The following is a 17593-nucleotide window of genomic DNA, read 5'->3' on the forward strand; positions in this document are numbered from 1 at the left end:
TCGCACCCGGGGGTTTAGCGCTGGGGTACGTGATGAAGAGCGGATAAGACGATTGATTTTTCTATTTGGCCAAGAACTTCTGGAACGCTTCCTGCTCGATAACGACACTCCCTACCGACCTCAGCTTCTTCCTGCCCTCCTTCTGCTTCTCGAGGAGCTTGCGCCGTCTGCTGAGATCACTAGCATGGAGCTTGGCGAGGACATCCTTGCGGTACGGCTTGATGGTAGCTCGCGCCACGATTCTCCTGCCGGCTGCAGCCTGTATGATGACCTCAAACATTTGTCGCTCGACATGCTCCTTGAACTTTTCGACCCATATGCGGCCCACCCTATCAACTTGCGATGTGTGCAGGACGCGTGACACGGCATCGACTGGGGAGCCGTTGACAAGTAGGTTGAGCTTGATGATGGACGACCTGCGGAAGCCTGCGTCTTCGTAGTCAAGAGAGGCGTAACCTTTGGTGGAGCCTTTGAGTTTGCCGAAGAAATCATCAACAAGATGCGACAGCGGGATGTCGTACTTGAGAATGACTTGGGTGGCGGTGAAGAAGGTAAGCTCTTTCTGCTCGCCGCGATTGGCCTCGCAAAGCTTGATGACCTCACCAAGATATTCGTCAGGCATTGTGATGGTTGCAGATACGTAGGGCTCATGGACCTCCTGCACTCTGAAATGCGCTTGGTCTTGATCGGGGAACTCATTGGGGTTGGTGATGATGGACTCGGTGCCGTCTTTCCAGATGACTTTGAAGGGTACTGAGGGCGGTGTAATGATGATGTTGGCACCGTGTTCCTGACGCAAGCGGTCCTCGAAGACGGAGCAATGCAGTGTACCCAAGAATCCCAAGCGCCAGCCAGCCCCCAAAGCATCGGACGACTCCTTCTGCAATGTAACGCTGCGGTCGTTGAGAATGATCTGCTGGATGCTGTCTTCGAGATGCTCGTGGAGGTCCTGGTCTGTGGGGAAGGCGGAGACGAAGACCATGCTCTTGGGCTCCTCGAAGCCTGGGTAGGGCTCTACAAGCTTCTCAGATCCAATGGTGGTGTAGGTGTCGCCGACCTTGGCCTCTTGCGAGCGCTTCATGCCGGGGTTGAAGTAGATGTAGCCGACCTGCCCAGCCTTGAGCACTGTCTGTGGCGTCTGGTCGGGGTACATGATGCCAACCTCACCCACGATGTACTTCAGCTTGGTTGCGAAGGAGCGTATGGTGTCCCCAGGCCGCACCTGCCCGTCGAATATGCGCACCAGCAGGATGACGCCCTTGTATACATCGTACCACGAATCGACGAGGAGCATGCGGAGAGGCTTCTTCAGATCGCCGACTGGGGCGGGTATCTTGTCGACAACGGTAGGAAGGAGGGCCGCGACGTTGAGGCCGGTCTTGGCTGAGACGAGTACGGCGTCTTTGGGGTCGAGCTCGAAGGTTTCGTGCATCTGCTCAAGCACCCGCGGCGAGTCGGCGTGGGGGAGGTCGACCTTGTTCAGCACGGGGACCAGCGTGAGGCCCTGGGCGAAGGCGAGGTAGAAGTTGGCGACTGTCTGCGCCTGCACGCCCTGGCTGGCGTCCACGAGCAGCAGGGCCCCTCCACAGCTGGCATAACTCCGCGACACCTCGGCCCGGAAGTCGACGTGGCCGGGCGTGTCCACCAGATGCAGCAGGTAGTCCTGTCCCTCGTGGTTGTATATCATGCTGCATGTCTGTGCCTTGACGGTGATGCCGCGCTCCCTCTCCACGTCGAGCTTGTCGAGGAACTGCTTCTGGCCGCCGGGCTGGATGGTGCCCGTGATCTCCAGCAGGCGGTCCGAGAGGGTCGACTTGCCATGGTCGACGTGGGCGACGATGCAGAAATTGCGGTAGCGGTCGATGGGGATGTCGGCGATGCGCTTCTCGAGCTCTGACTGGGGGCGGAAGGCCTGCGCATAGTTTCTGGCGAGGGGCGGCAGGCGCTCAAGCAGGCGTGAGGTGCGCGGGAAGCCATTGCAGCGGGCCGAGGGCGTCCGCCAGCCGTGCAGAAGGCTGCTCGCAGTTCGCACGCATGATCGCATGAGTGGGCATGAGGTCGGATCCGTGCCTGCCTGCTCGTCGCTCGGGCGGTGGTGTCGACGACTTTTTTGATCCATCTTATCTTATCGGCGGCAGGCGGTTCCTGCATCTGCACCCCGACCCACTACCAGACCTCCCATCCGACCCGTGGACATCTCCAGTACCCCGCAAGCATACTAGGCCTAACTCTGATCTTCGGAGACACTCTGTCGTTGATTGCGCCCTCTTTGAACAGTCTTGCTGCGCTGTCTCGTTGCTTCCTGTTCCGCCGGGTCACGCTGGTCGCAGTTACCCTATCAACAAACCCCGTAAACAACACACCGCCAACCTTCACGACGCGCTATCACCGCAATGTCTCAACCCAAGACCTCTTCCAAGTCCAAATCTTCAAAGGGCGAATCAAAGTCCTCAAAGAGCGATTCCTCCAAGGTGCACAAGCTTGCGCTCAAGGGCTCTTCTAAACTCGTCAATGAGTTTGTAAGTCGGTCAGGCCAAGCAACGCATCCTACGCTTACCCCAATTAGTTCGAGTATTCCGTAAACACCATTCTGTAAGCATGATGAGCGCATTGTAGCCTATGACTTAAGTGACTTACTCTGCTCAGATTCCAAAGAGGCGTGTACCCCGCCGAGGACTTCACCGCGTAAGCCTGTACTACACCTTGACCCCAACCAGCCATTAACAAGATGCAGCGTGAAGAAATATGGTTTGACTATGATGGGTACGTAACCTGCCAGTCCTGCCATCAGCCGCACTCTAACCTTTCCAGTGACTGCCGATGACCAAGTCAAAGCATACATCAAGAAGATCATGGCCCAGCTGAAGGAGTGGATGTACGGGGGCAAGATCTCAAAGCTTGTCATCGTCATTACGAGCAAAGAAACTGGAGAGCATGTTGAACGCTGGCAATTCGACGTAAGTCACATAAACTATACCAAACCCCAGTGTCTGACATCATCAAGGTCCAAATCTACGGAAAGAGCGCCAAGGCGAAATCTTCCAAGAAGACGGCAGACCAAGAGAACTCCGTTCCAGAGTGAGCGAAAAAGGCCAGCCATCTTGAACACATGCTGACAACTCCCAGTGCCAGCGAAGCATCAGAAGACAAGACCGAAGCTGAAATCCAGGCCGAGATCCAGTCTGTCTTCAGGCAGATCACCGCCTCCGTGACTTTCCTACCAATGCTGGACGGAAACTGTACCTTCAACGTTCTTGTCTATGCCGACGCGGACTCTGAAGTGCCTCTCGAGTGGGGTGACAGTGACGCCAAGGAGATCAAGAATGGGGAGAAGGTGCAGCTGCGCAGCTTCAGCACAAGCAACCATCGTGTGGACACACTAGTGAGCTACAGGTGAGTGACTTCATGCACTGCTTGTGGAAGCGATATACTAATTCTCTAGACTTGCCGATTAAAATCCGCCGTGTTTGAGATCCCAAACTCCCCATTTCCTTTTCAATTTTACATCTTGTCGACTTTTCGCCCAGGCGCATGGAGTACGTGGGTCGCACCATATTCCAGGATTCGATGACTAAACTTGCGGCATTTTCCAAAGTCTTCTACGCGACGGAGTTCACACACCAATGAAAATCATGCAACTGTCTTCCATTTTGTCCAGCAGTAAACGTATCCGTTAAGGGTCACGTGTCTGGGCCAAAGACCAGAGCTCTTCTGGCGCTGCTGGGCCCGTCGCAATCTTTGTGGCGAGGCGGTGATCTTGTGGTCGCTATGGCTTTACAGGCTCGTACACAATCTCTTTTCGTTCTCTTTCGGTCCATGCTTGTATCGGTGGTGCGACATCGTTGGCAATGCGAACGCAGCGACGCGGATTCGTCACGCGTGGGTCCTCGCTAAAGAACCGTTGATCTTTCCAACCTCACTTTGTCTAATCGTCTAGGTCTGCGGTAATCTTGGTAATAAGACACGATTGTTGCGTAGCAATGACGGGCTTTACGGTTTTCTCGATGCGCGTGGTCTAAAGCGCGCAAAGCTGGCCCGCTGTTAAGCTATAGGCGCCCCACCTCAGTGGCAACACAAAGGACGCCTGGCCTCCCAAGACCATATTTCATGTAAGAAGATGGGATTTTCTTTTGGATGCGCGGACCTCCCGTTCGCGTATCGTTACCCACAAGCTATGTTCAGCATCGCGTCATCTCACACACACACAGAAACGCTGTCGCGTCTTTCCTAAACGATCTGCCAGGCAGTTCCGACATATTCACAGGGCTTAGGGGTATCTGGCACTTGTACACACTGCCGAGCCATTGGCTAAAACAGCCCCAAAGCTACAAACACTCTCAAGTTGGTACGGTTCCAATGTCACTGATGATAGCGCATCTTATCTCCATGAGCAACCTCGTTACATGTCCGAGTGTTGTATCTACTGGCTGTGGAGGCAAGAAAGAGCATGCGGTAGCGCTCATGTAACAGAGCACAGACGCGATTTCCACCACGACCCAACAAGACTACTTTTATCTGGGGTTCCGTGGCACCATGAAGCTCCAAGTCCACCTTATCCTGCATGGCTCACCCAAGACAACTTCAATACAGGTTAGGCGTACCAGTACCAATTGCCTATCGCCACACTACACTGTTTTCATACTGAACTCGTGCAGTTGTGGCTGCTGGTAATCGCTTATAGTAGTGTGGGTACTTCTCCCACCGCACGTACACCTAGAAAAAGTGTGCACTTTTTAAATATCAGGCTGACTATCTCTTCACCTCGCTGCCCGCTTGGTGTTACCTTCTTCTCAGTCGTTACCTAACATCCGTGTGCACCTTTGTTCTTCGTCGTTCAGACGCACATCGCACAAACCTTCTCCACCCTGGCTTCATATGAGAAGACGCAGAAATGAGGTTACCCGGCATTTTCAGAAAAGGAGACAATGTCTCTCGACCGCATAACGACACTCCTGGGAGCGAGGAACTTCCCCCCCAAAATCCTCTGGCGCCAACACCCCGAGCTGGCGACGAGTCACCGGCTAGCTTCACACCTATGCAGCTTGGCCCAGCTAGCGCTCATTCCGGCGGGGCTCCCAGCATCCACGGCAGCGACAGTACCGTGCGCACAGATGCTCTTGTCGACGTCAAGGCTGAGCTCCTGGCCAACTGGCTCCACACCAAGCAGGAGGAGCGGGTATGGACCTTTGGATCAGCTGGCGAAGGTGTCTTCATGAAGAAGTCAAGGGGACGCTATTCCTGCGCTCCCGATGCGCTTCGTACCGACGGTACAGGTCTCATTGAAGCTGTTACCGAGTTGAACGTCCGAGTAAGTCTAACAACGCCAAACACCCGCACGGCATTGTCACTAATACTTTGCAGTGCGCTATGACCGTCAACACCAGGGCCATCCAGTACATTCTTGAGCGATGCAATACCCAGTATGTGCAAATCCAGAGCGGCCTTCGCTTGCAAATCGTTCCCGATTTTGAAGCTTTGCCACACTGTCAGAGGGGTCAGTCCGCTGCTTTCATCGCCTCACGAGGCATGCTGGTAGTGTGGCAGGATGACCCAAAGTTGACGCTCGAACGCGCTGAGTTCATCATCAATTGTATGATGAGGATGATGTGTGGAGCTGAATACGGCTATGATGCGCACGACTTGGAGTTGGAGAAGTCAGGGAAGAACCCCGCAAACGACATGGAAGATTACGACGACTCGCGCGATTCTAGAGAAGCCAATGGTGAGGAGGCCCGAGACATGAAGATGTGGCAAGCTGCCTACTGCGGAATGTCCATTCTTCTCCTGACGGTAGCGATCGGATCCGGGTACAGGCAGATCGCGATCGAAGAGTTCCAAGCCCCAAAGCACTGGCTTCGTCTGCTCTTCCTCATTTGCTTGCCCGCGCAAGTCTGGCTATCATTGGTAAGCCATATGTCTGCACTCTATGATTCCGCTTCTGACTATACTAGTTCTTCTTCCAAGCTCTGGTCGGTAACTTTGCCCAAATCATTGGCCCCACCGATCAGATGAAAGAGAACAGCCGCTACTACTCCGGCAAAGCCCCCAGGCGCCTCAACTGTGATACCTTTAACGGCCCGCTTCCACATGTAACCATCCAGATGCCCGTTTACAAGGAGGGTTTACGCAGTGTCATTGAGCCCACCATTCGGTCGCTCAAGCAAGCCATCTCTACCTACGAGCTTCAGGGAGGAAGTGCCAATATCTTCGTCAACGACGACGGAAGTAAGTGCTGCGCCAGTGCGTAATGTAAGCCCCACTGACATTTCCTAGTGCAGGTTCTCGGAGCCGAGGAATCCAGGGAGCGCCAGGAATTTTACGACGAGCATGGCATTGGCTGGGTGGCGCGCCCAAGGCATGATCCCAAGGGCGAGCACGGACCGGATCCGTTTGTCTTCGTCCGCCCCGGAAAATTCAAGAAGGCATCCAACATGAACTACGCCCTAAGAATCAGCTGCAGGGTTGAAGAGGCCATGGCACAACATGAACGTGGAGAGAACTGGAGCCAGTTGGACGAGAATGACCTCTACAGGGAAGTCTTGGAATCCGTCAGGGCTGAACACGACGGCAGGGCTTGGGTTGATGGTAACATCCGCATTGGCGATCACATTCTCCTCGTCGATTCCGACACCCGTGTGCCTAAGGACTGCCTGCTCGAAGCCGTCAGCGAAATGGAGCAGGGTCAGGAAGTGGCCATCCTACAGTACTCTTCCGGAGTCATGAACGTCACCAACAGCTTCTTCGAAAACGGCATCACTTTCTTCACCAACATGATCTACACCATGATTCGATTTGCTGTCGCTGGTGGAGACGTCGCGCCTTTTGTCGGCCACAACGCTATCCTGAGATGGGAGGCACTTCAGAAGGTGGCTTACGAGGTCACAGAAGACGGCCACACGTTCGACAAATTTTGGTCCGAGGAGACGGTGTCTGAGGATTTCGATATGAGTCTGCGGCTGCAGAGTGCTGGTTACATCATTCGATTGGCCTCATACCAGGGTGATGGCTTCAAGGAGGGTGTATCGCTTACCGTATATGACGAGCTTGCCCGATGGGAGAAGTATGCTTGCCCTTTTCAACGTCTCTCTCTTACGACTGCTAACTCACATTCTCTAGGTATGCATATGGCTGCAATGAACTCATCTTCAACCCCTTGATCTACTGGTTTACCCGAGGTCCTTTCACCAAGCTCTTCCGCACCTTTATTTTGTAAGTAGATCTTCAAAGATCGTGTCGCCTTATCTGTCCGTCAACTAACTCGATGATATCAGTTCCAACATGCCTCTCGCATCTAAAGTCACCATCATGGCTTACATCGGTACCTACTACGCTCTCGGCTGCTCATGGGCTCTCACCATGCTCAATTACTTCTTAATCGGTTTCTTCAACGGATGGCTAGACCATTACTACATCAACTCCTTCCGCGGTAAGCATCACGTTATTGTTCGTCTCGCGCATCACTAACACCCATCAGTCTATTTCGCCATCATCATCGTCTTCAGTGTCCTCGGTAACATCGCTCTCGCCGTCCTCCGCTACCGCATCGGCGAGGGTTCCTTTTTCGGCGGCCTCTGGACAAACATCAAATGGATCCCTCTCCTCAGCATCTTTCTCGGCGGCATCTCTCTACACGTCTCGCAAGCTCTCCTCGCGCATTTCGTCAGCTGGCCTCTTGAGTGGGGTTCCACTTCCAAGGAAACCGAACAAGTCAGTTTCTTCGTTGCCATCAGCAGGGTGCTGAGGAAGTTCAAGTGGAGCTTCATGTTCTGCATTGGTATGACCGCGATCATGATTACCATGGCTTTTGCGCTGCAAGAGGACTGGAGGATCAAGGAGCTCATTGCCGTTTGGCCTATGGGCACCGTGGTTGTCTTCCACTTTTTGTTGCCAATTGTGCTCAACCCCCAGTTGATGACTTTTACCTGGTAAGGGCCATTGGTGTGTGTCCACGTTCTGGGTTGAGGGGGAAGGATGGAAGGAAATAATAATCTGCCTATTGGTACTAATACTTGGGGTGTGTTGGACTTTTCCGTATATGAGAGTACGACGTGGTCATCACCTGAAACAATAAAACAGTAAAATTAACCTTTGCGTGTTCCTGAATGCGTGGTCTTTCTTGAGTAATGTCAAGGCCTCCCACTTCACCCACACCAAGTGACAAACTTCTCGACAACAAACTCGTCTAGTCCCCACTGTCCATTCTGTCGCCCAAACCCACTTCCTTTGACGCCGCCTTGACTTCCAGTAGGCGATGTGTACACTGAAATGCTGTTGGCATGAACTTGACCATATTCCAGTTCCCGCGACATCTTCATGAAACGAGCCATATCGCGCGTCCAAACCGTAGCGTTGAGACCATATGCTGAGCGATTCGCCAACGCGACGGCTTCTTCATCTGAAGAAACGACGTAAAGCGAAGCGGAAGGACCGAACGTCTCTTCGTCGAGGATACGGGATGAAGGCGAGGGATTGACGATGATCGTAGGTTTGAGCGCAAGCCCACCCCCAGGAGAAGTAGCCTCAACCCCACCAACAAGCACCTCATCGCCCTTCTCTTGCGCATCCCTTATAACATCCGCAGCATGCTTCTTAATACCCTCAGACACCGCGGACCCAGCCGGTCCTTCCACCCCTTTCATAGCCTCCACAAGCAACGTCTTAAACCTCTCCGCCACCGCCTCCATCACAATAATCCTCTCAGTACTAAAGCAAATCTGCCCATGATTCAACACAGCCCCCATCCCGCACTGCTTTGCTGCCTCCTCCAGATTCGCATCTTCAAGCACAATCGCCGGACACTTCCCGCCTAGTTCCATCAGAACCGGTTTGAGATACTTGGCCGCGATGCCCATGATCTTCTTCCCCACCTCCGCACTACCGATGAATTCAATCTTACGAATCGCATCATGCGCTATCAACGTCTCGGTCACTTCAGCCGCATCTTCCCGCCCACATTGCACCTGGTTCAACACGCCATCTGGACAGCTACTCTCAGCGAAAGCTTGCGTAATGAGTCCGTGGGTTTGGGGACACAGTTCACTCGCTTTGAAGACTACGGTGCAGCCAACTGCTATGGCACTTGCTATCCCTCTCGTTGCTAACACGAGTGCGGCATTCCAGGGCGCAATACATAGGATTGGTCCGATCGGCTCTTTAAACACAAAACCCTGGGTGTTGGGTTTCTCAGTCGGGGGGATAACGCCGGTCACGCTGCTTATCTGCGCGGCGATTTCGTTGAGGTACGAGATGGATAGATTGACGTTTGTACGCGCCCAGGCTTCTGTGCAGGAGGTTTCGGCGATTTGCGCGGCGATGAGAGAGGGGGCGTGGGTGTCGTAGTAGGTGGCTACGCTTTGGAGGAGATTGCGACGGGTGGTGTGGGAGGTGGAGCGCCAGGATTTGAAAGCGGAGAAGGAAGAGATGGCTGCTTGGGTTGCTTCGGTGGTGGAGGCGGAGGAGGCGTGGTGGATGGTTTTGGAGGTGCTGGCTTGGGTCACGGGAATGGTGGTTTGCGTGTGGATGGGCTTGTTGTCGATCCAGAGGGGGACTGTGGACGAGGTGTTTGAGGCCATGGTGAACAAATCCCAATATTCCAAACTCCACTGGTCTTGTTTCTTCAGATTGGATACATAAAAGATATATTGGAGTAGGCGGGCGGGAATGCATCTCACGGGCGTGTTGGCATCATCAATCAGTGCAAGGCGAACATTACGTCATCGCGAAGCCGAGTCGATCATTCTTCGGCAGATGTCGCAGCACTGCGCAAGACACACATTGCTTCGATTCGAACGTCGCGTGAGCCGCTCGAGCCAGGTGCGACACTCGTAATCTATCGCGACGGCTGTTTCCTCGCGGTCATCTTCTGCTGTTGCCGTGGAAAGGCTGCACAGGTGGTGAAAGGAGCGGCTGCGGCTGCGGGTGGCTGGTAGGCTGGCAGCCCTGGGCGCTTCGGAGATATGCACCCAGCTAAGCTCAAGCACCGTCTTCATTTCCTGCACCAACGCCCCTGGAATCGTCCATGGACTTGGGGGCGATGTGTACCTACTCAAATCTACCTACGGCATCCCGAAGTCCCTTATTTGAGAGACAGCATTTGCGAAGCCATACAATCATGCGGGCCGGCCCCCAATAGCCTCCTTGATAGCATCGTGAACCGAAGCCAACCTGAAATAGTCAACAATACAGTTTCGCTCAAGCCACGTTTCCTTGGCTGCCCCTGCATGTGTTGTGGTCTACACCGTTAATAGACATGTTGCAGCGCGTCTCTCCGCCGTATCTATCCTTTTCGCAGAACCCGAGGTTTATTATGCTTTGTTGATAGGCATCAATTGTCATGGCCCATGGCTCCGCCGCAGCGCCATACCATTCGTTACCTATACCTCCAAGCTCGAAGTGCATACGCGTTCTCGATGTCGATGGAGCGTCGACTGAAGCAGCCGCTGTAGTCGGTCATCTCCGCATCGTGGATCTAGAGACCTCTCCCGACTTTACCGCCATCTCTTACGTCTGGGGCTCACCGAAAGACAATCGAACTATTACATGCAACGGCGTGGACATCGTCGTCTCTGTCAATGGCTATTCAGCGCTACAGCACCTACGCACGCGATTTGGCGCTTTTACGATATGGATTGATGCGATCTGCATCGACCAGAAGAACACGAAGGAAAAGGAACACCAGATTCCGCTGATGGGAGATGTATACTCGCGAGCAGCAACTGTGTACGTGTGGCTCGGCGAAGGTAACGAGAAAACCGATCGCGCAATTGAATATATGGAAACCGCTGGCTTCTTGGACTACTTCCAGGCGTTGGGTGGTGATACCAAAACCCCCGGAGCTGATTATGGGCGCCCATTTCTCGCAGCCTTTTCTGCTACTATAGCACGTTGGAGCTTGACAAGGCACCCTTTCGTGTTTCATGGTAAGCGTCATAACCTCGAACTCGTATCTACGCTGACTTGAGAAGATTCTGTCGGAACATGGCGAGGCCCGCTGAGTCCTTACATACTGCGATTGTTCAATAGAGAAACAAAATACGCAACCGAAGCGGACCTTTTGGATCTGCTACAGCGGACTTGGATCAGTAGACTCTGGACCTACCAAGAGATCCTTCTCGCCTCCAACCCGATTATAGTTTGCGGCAGCACTCATATCTGCTGGGACAGATTCGCAATCAGTCTGGTCTTTTTGGCTACTGCGAGCCCTCGTCTCGGGTCTTACATGTGCCCTTGGAAGAGAGTTGCTATGAGTAGGCAAGACATGAATCCGGAGTGCACAACTTCAGATCCTGCGCGCGACTCCTCTTTGGAAGTCTATGCAGAATTTTCGAGACGCATGTGTCGACTTCACCGCCTAACCGATCGAGCAACTTTCTACTTCCTCGGGTTGTTACTCGTTTTCCTGCTCTGGTCCGCCTTGCTTGGTTCCGATCCTCATGAGCGCAAAGTAATTCTGGCCGTTTCGTTGACAGCCGTCTTCATCATTCTCGTGATGATGGTACGCCTGGTCTTATTATCATCCCCGCGCGTTTTGTACCGCAATGGAGAACGCCAAACCAACGTGAACGATCTCATTGACGGTGTTTACACCCGAGATGCTGCAGTGTCCAAAGACATGGCCTTTGGCCTTTGGGCTATCTTGCAACGTCGCACCCGGCATCCTCTTCCCCAGGTAGATTATGGAGAATCCAAGGAAGCGATCTACTTTTCGTTCTCTCGGCTTCTGGTCCAGATAACAGGGTCACCCCATCTAGTCCTGATCGCTGCAATGAACAACATGAAGGGGCAGCCGTCTTGGGTACCGGATTGGACGCCCAATGAATACCGAGAGAACAAATGGGGTGATATCGAAAGACTCATTCGCTCTAATCACGTCACCAGCGGTGAGAAGAGCTCGTGTCCGTTCGGCACCAGCAAACATTGCGATTTTGGTGATGTTGACCGGACACGAGTTCTTGCTACCCCTGGTGAAGTTGCAGACGACAAGGATCGCCAAAATCTAGGCAATATACGTATCTCTATGGTGGGCGATCATGCGATATCAATCCATGGCCGTCGACAAGGCGTAGTCGTTGCAACCTTCGACTTCTACAAGACTCAGTCGACATACCAGCAGGCCGAATATCGTAAACACATTCACAATCTGGGACGACTGCTTCAGATTCTCGAGATAACGAACATGAATTTACCATTCTATGGACACATCGGCACTTTCGCTCAATTCGACTGTTGGGAACGCTTCATATGCAGACACAGACGCAAGGAGGTCCCAGCGCTTTTATCCCTTTTGCGAGATGGCTCGAGTTGGGGAACTTCAAAGGCCACAGAACTTGATTTACTCAGAACCCATATCGCCGTGTGCAATGCTCTAGCAGACGACTCAACAATACTGTTCCAGGGGTCCAACCCGGGACCGCTCGGACGTGCCAGCATAGGCGAGTGTCGACGAAATGTCAAGCCAGGTGATCTCATTATCCGATGTCCAGGTGTCGAGATACCGATAATTGTCCGCCCCTGTTCTGATGGTAGGAACGGCGTTCAAATTAAGAGCATCGCGTTTTCTCCTCAATGGTCGAATCAAACGAAGTTTCGCGAGCGACTGCGTCATATGTGCTCAAGGAAGTTGCAGGCTAGCGAACCTGAGCTTGAAGAGTTTCACGTGTATTAGAGCTTTGTTGGCTGTTTACGGAAAAAGCTTGCATTATGCGAGTTGTACTCAGCGTCAAAGAAGATACACCCTCAATTTGAGACATATATCTGACAAGTGCTCTGAAGACTTCACCGATCAACCAGGATTAGCAATATCGACAAGGTGTTGTTCAGGTATTAACAGCATTGTGTGCGAATGTTAACAGCGCATTCATCAAATCAGTGGATCTGAGATTGAGATGAGGCATTGGAGGTTGTGGCCGTGTGCTGTTTCGCGATTGGTCCGAATTAGGCAACTCCACAAAAGCCGTCGATTGCGGGTGTCTAGTAAGTTACCACGCGCCTTCTGAACGCAGCTGCGCCCAACACCAACTTTGTCACCACACCGTCCCTCTCCACACCCATCTGAACAATCACTATAATCTGGTACAAGAGAAGTGCTTTGCAAGCCTGCGCCTAATACGGAAGATTACAAACACACATTGATTATAGATCAACGTCGTCGCTGGATCCTGCGGCAACATTCCCGTCGACTTCCGCCCTTCTGCGCAGCCATGCGCCCTCGCCCATCGCGCGAGGGCTGAGCCGCGAAGATTGTAGAACGCCTCATGATGACATAGCCAGGGGGCTTCATGGTCACTTGGGACTGCTATAATGATGGCTAACCTCTGAATAACTTACACAGCTAGGCCTTCCGTCTGCAAGTCGCTCCAGGAGCCCTTCGCCTCGAACCTGTCAGGATGAAGCAGAAGACGCTCGAATGGGCTGGCCATCCCGCCGACTGGTGCACAGCCTGTATGGGCGAGTTGCCAGAAACACACGAGGACCTGCCCTTCGGCTTCCTTACCCTTCCTTCCGAACCTGCGATGAATGCCGCTGGCCGGACTTCAGACCACCCGTTCAGAGACCTCCGCTCAGCCCGTCGCGTACGCCAACGATCGAAGAGATACCCCGAGCGCATCTACAGCGGCAACAAGCGTCGTCGCAACGACCGATATCGCCTCGCACGAGAGAACCAGCTTCGGCACGAGTACAAACAGGCAGACATTCAGGAATGGGAGGACGACTGCTACGATAGATGGGCACATGAAGTAGACATGGAGCATATGGACGACATAGAAGCCTACGAACTCTTTGGCAAGAATGCCCACATCTTCGAGGGCACAGCCACCGGGGACATTATAACAGGCGAGGACTTTGGAACCTGGGCTCGGCGTCGCATCGCAGAGATGCGGCACGTCAAAGAACGCCGTATACATATCTACGGCGAACCCACGAGCCCCGCGCCGCTGATCATCCTCCCACACACCATGCGCGACGGCAGGCGACCCGGTCGCGTCAGCGCCACCATCCCTACCGCGCCTTTCGCAAAACCTCACGAAACAACCCTCCCCACCTCCCTCTCCGAGATCCGCGCCCACTCCACACTAGCCTGCATTCTCACACTTCCTAAAATCCTCAAACAACGCTGCTGTAGCCGCAACGAACCCGCTCTACCCGTGATACCAGGCTTCTGGTGGTGGGGCGAGTATACCTGGCAGTGGCATAGGAACTTGTCTGGGTGTTGGTTCCTTGGCTGCGGATATGAATGCTCGGAGGTGGGTGGGGGGACTTGTACTTGTTCGTGTTGGTGCACTTTGGATCGGGAGTGTGCTTGTGCGGAGTTTGGGGTGGGGACGGAGTGGGAGGTTCCGGCGCCGGAGGAGGTGCAGAGGTGTAGTCTTGTTGAGTGGGCTAGCGGGGAGTTGATGGGGAGGATAGAGGCGGATGAGATTGTTTTGCAGAGGCAGCGAGAGAGGATGGAGGATGAGAGACTGAAAGAGAACGACCGGGGTTGGGATAGCGATCTCAGTGACTGGGGTGATGACTCGCAAGATGGATATGTGATACTGGGGGAAGAGCAGGATGGAAGTGAGACATGGAGTATTGTTAGTGGAGTAGACGAGGATTGCTTTGATGCTCATGACATTGTACGCGTTGGTCAGAAAGCATAGGGCATCATACCAGCCGTGCAAATGCATCTTGGTGAACAATAGTCTAGTTCGGTGTATCGATGATCCTCATACATGCAGGTTATCAAACGTCTAACTTCTTCTCATCAAGCACACCACCCCTCATCTTCTCCATCCTCTCAGCAGCTTTCCTCTTCTTCGCATCAACTCTCTCCCTATCCTCCCTCATCTGCCTGATCAAGGCGCTCTTTTCCCGGATCTTATGTCCATAGAGGTAAAAGACTACCGGAATGGGTATGAGCGCAAACTCGATCAGCGACAGCATTGTAGCACTCCAATGTGGGCCAAGACTTTGATACATCTTTGGACCTGCGAGGGGAAGAGCACCACCCATGGCGGATCGTAGGACGGCGTTTCCAGCGAGAGCGGACGCGGCGTAGATGCCGTAGGAGTGAACGAGGTAGTTTGACGCGTAGATGAAGACGCCGCAGTTTCCGGCGCCGAAGGGGATGCCGGCGATGAGGGGGAAAATCCAGTGGACGTTGGGAGTGCATGTCCTGTAATCATGTTAGTACAGACGACATCTAGATGGGGAGGGATACACACCAAGCAAAGATCATCTCGCCCACGGGAACCAATACCGCGGCGATGACAACCACACTGACCATAGCCTCTGGGTATGGCTTGCCAGTCTCTGGATCCTTCTTGTGGCTGTTGATCATGCGGCGAAGCAGAGGCTCCGAAGCTATCGTGATGACACCGCCAATACCGATACCCATATAACCCAGTCCAACGAGTCCAGGCGACCAACCTCGTAGCTCACCAAAAACGATGGGGTACGAAACGAAGCACAGATACAAGACTCCGTAGACCAATGCTATGTATACGTCCCAGAAGATGCAAATCGGTTCGTTGACCGCCATACTAAGCGGCCTGTAGAGGTTCTCCCGTAGTAAAGGCCAGAAAGCCTTCTTCTCATCGTAGCGAGAGTAGTATCGGGGGTCAGACGTTTCTTTACGCTTCTTGGCTGACTTGGCGCGGAGGATTGCTGGTTTGTACGTTTCTGGGATCAGAAAGACCATGAACCAGGATGCGCCAGAGCCGATCATGACAACCCAGTTCGTCCACCGCCAGCCTAGGGCTTGGAAGACGAAGCCACCAACGAGAGGGCCGAAGACAGGTCCGTTCATTGGCCCTAGAGACCATATCGAAAAAGCCAATGCGCGATAGTCTTCCTTGGATATGTCGGAGACGGTGCCTGGAGCATTGGAAATCATAGCCGCGCCCGCGATGGCACCGAAGAAGCGCATGACGAGGATCTGAGCTAGGTTGTTCGACAGAGCGCATGGTATGACGAGGATGGTGAAAGATGCGACAGCGATAAGGTAGACGGGTCTCCTGCCATACATCTCACTAAGCGGTGCCAGTAGCAGTGATCCAATCGCCAGACCGCACAAGTAGGTCGTTATCCCCAAGATCACTAACGTCTTCGACTGAATGCCAAATGTTGCCATCATGCCCGGTATGCCGCTTGTATAACTTGTCGAGTACATAACTACGACCAGTGTTGAAAAGCTCATGAAGAAGATGACAACAGCCTTCCTCAACATGGACCAGTCTTCCGGGTCTTCTCCATCCTCGAAGTCAATTTCGAAGCGCGGGTCTTGCGTCGCGTTCGTTGTGACAGTCGCAATCGCATCCTCCTTATCGCCAGGCCAGGAGTGCCCTGTATTCCTACTCCATGTATGATGTATCGACGGACGTTGATCTACTGCCGAGTTGATCGAATCGGAATGCGTCGACGCTGAGGATATGGAGGCGCGGTCCTCTTCGATTTCGACGTCCTCGATTACGCGGGACTTGTCTGAAGTGTATGACTTGGGTGACGGCGGAGTGTTCTGTGCGTGGGTTCCTAGTATCGTTCCCGCGGCCGCGTCTTGGGTAAGGTTGCTGTGCGACATAGTGCTGATGACGGCGCCGATGAGATCCCAGACTCGACCAATAGCGAATGCGTACCGACGAACGAGCTCCCGCTGCTTATTCTAGCAGCATAAAAACAGTGTATGAATAATTGAAACGAAGGCGCATCGAGCCAGCTAGTGGTGATGCGTGAAGAGACTCATCCACAACCTCCAACGTCGCGCCTTGGAGCTCGAGATGAGCTAGTCGCGGGCGCCCTTTCGCACTTTCCCGCCTTCATGGTGGCGATGATTAATCTAGCGGGAATAAACCCACAAGGCATAGCGGTGATAGCTGGGGAGAGAGTAACCGAGGCAGGCAGGTGCTGCAGCCGATATGCCGTTTACGGATGAAGTTTGCCCTCCATGAGGCAGCGAGATCGGCTGGAGCTAGCCGCTGTCGTTCGATGGCTTCATTGGGGGTTCGCAGAAAATGTAGAAGATGTCATTGGAGAAGAGAGATAAATGCACTGGAAATGCGCGAAAGGCAGACAAGGGAGGGGAAGGCGCTATGTTGCTAGCTGTGGAGCTAGGCAAGGGGCCGGGTAAATGCGATTGTACCTCACGCGTCGTCAAACCTCTCACCACCAGGCTTCTCTCAGCTATAGAGTCCACAACTCCATCATGCATCATCACGAAGCTCCCACAGACTTGCGCTCGATTACCATTGATGCGCTCAGGAGTAGAACATGCCTCCAATCTGCCGCTATCTACTTTTGTCGCGTCACAACACGCGCTTTACCAGCACGCGCGTCGGAACGTCTGGATGAGCTCTATCGACAATTCTGTTGTCGTCTGGACGTCTGAAAACAACCTAAACAACTCCTACCTTCACTTCAAGATGACAGACAGCTTCCAAGGTCGAAGAGCAGTAGTGATGCTACACTAACACACGTAGGTCGTTCTTTCCATTTGATGCAGGCCACGTCTCCATCATCCTTGTCATTTCAGCAGCGTTCCTCTCAGCCAATCTGGACTCATTCCTTCTCTTTTTGCGTTATCGCTTTTCGGAAGCAACACAGTTTCGTTCTTCTCTGT

General features: G+C 53.3%; 7 protein-coding genes across 7 annotated transcripts; 4 read left to right on the forward strand and 3 right to left on the reverse strand.

Moving 5' to 3' along the window:
• Positions 1-61: 61 nt before the first annotated feature.
• GUF1 (Translation factor guf1 mitochondrial) lies at positions 62-2119 on the reverse strand (the record flags this gene model as incomplete). Its single annotated transcript, XM_051494720.1, has 1 exon — positions 62-2119. The coding sequence occupies one exon, from the start codon at positions 2117-2119 to the stop codon at positions 62-64; it is 2058 nt and encodes a 685-aa protein (XP_051355013.1).
• Positions 2120-2393: 274 nt separating this feature from the next.
• J4E92_003323 (uncharacterized protein) lies at positions 2394-3455 on the forward strand (the record flags this gene model as incomplete). The annotated part of the gene is made up of 8 exons (XM_051494721.1): positions 2394-2519; positions 2567-2592; positions 2647-2685; positions 2735-2763; positions 2812-2957; positions 3005-3078; positions 3127-3393; positions 3443-3455. 8 exons carry the CDS (start codon positions 2394-2396, stop codon positions 3453-3455), a joined length of 720 nt encoding a protein of 239 aa, XP_051355014.1.
• Positions 3456-5035: 1580 nt separating this feature from the next.
• J4E92_003324 (uncharacterized protein) lies at positions 5036-7213 on the forward strand (the record flags this gene model as incomplete). The annotated part of the gene is made up of 5 exons (XM_051494722.1): positions 5036-5308; positions 5362-5904; positions 5952-6225; positions 6274-7060; positions 7117-7213. 5 exons carry the CDS (start codon positions 5036-5038, stop codon positions 7211-7213), a joined length of 1974 nt encoding a protein of 657 aa, XP_051355015.1.
• Positions 7214-7305: 92 nt separating this feature from the next.
• On the forward strand, positions 7306-7929 carry J4E92_003325 (uncharacterized protein; the record flags this gene model as incomplete). The annotated part of the gene is made up of 2 exons (XM_051494723.1): positions 7306-7426; positions 7475-7929. The coding sequence occupies 2 exons, from the start codon at positions 7306-7308 to the stop codon at positions 7927-7929; spliced, it is 576 nt and encodes a 191-aa protein (XP_051355016.1).
• Positions 7930-8141: 212 nt separating this feature from the next.
• On the reverse strand, positions 8142-9572 carry J4E92_003326 (uncharacterized protein; the record flags this gene model as incomplete). Its single annotated transcript, XM_051494724.1, has 1 exon — positions 8142-9572. One exon carries the CDS (start codon positions 9570-9572, stop codon positions 8142-8144), a length of 1431 nt encoding a protein of 476 aa, XP_051355017.1.
• A 3813-nt stretch (positions 9573-13385) lies between these two features.
• J4E92_003327 (uncharacterized protein) lies at positions 13386-14532 on the forward strand (the record flags this gene model as incomplete). The annotated part of the gene is made up of 2 exons (XM_051494725.1): positions 13386-14208; positions 14489-14532. The coding sequence occupies 2 exons, from the start codon at positions 13386-13388 to the stop codon at positions 14530-14532; spliced, it is 867 nt and encodes a 288-aa protein (XP_051355018.1).
• A 189-nt stretch (positions 14533-14721) lies between these two features.
• Positions 14722-16558, reverse strand: J4E92_003328 (uncharacterized protein; the record flags this gene model as incomplete). Its single annotated transcript, XM_051494726.1, has 2 exons — positions 14722-15154; positions 15204-16558. 2 exons carry the CDS (start codon positions 16556-16558, stop codon positions 14722-14724), a joined length of 1788 nt encoding a protein of 595 aa, XP_051355019.1.
• Positions 16559-17593: the final 1035 nt, after the last annotated feature.

Source organism: Alternaria infectoria (assembly GCF_024043175.1).
Source record: "Alternaria infectoria strain BMP 0036 chromosome Unknown scaffold_4, whole genome shotgun sequence".
Classification (NCBI taxonomy): Eukaryota; Fungi; Ascomycota; class Dothideomycetes; order Pleosporales; family Pleosporaceae; genus Alternaria; species Alternaria infectoria.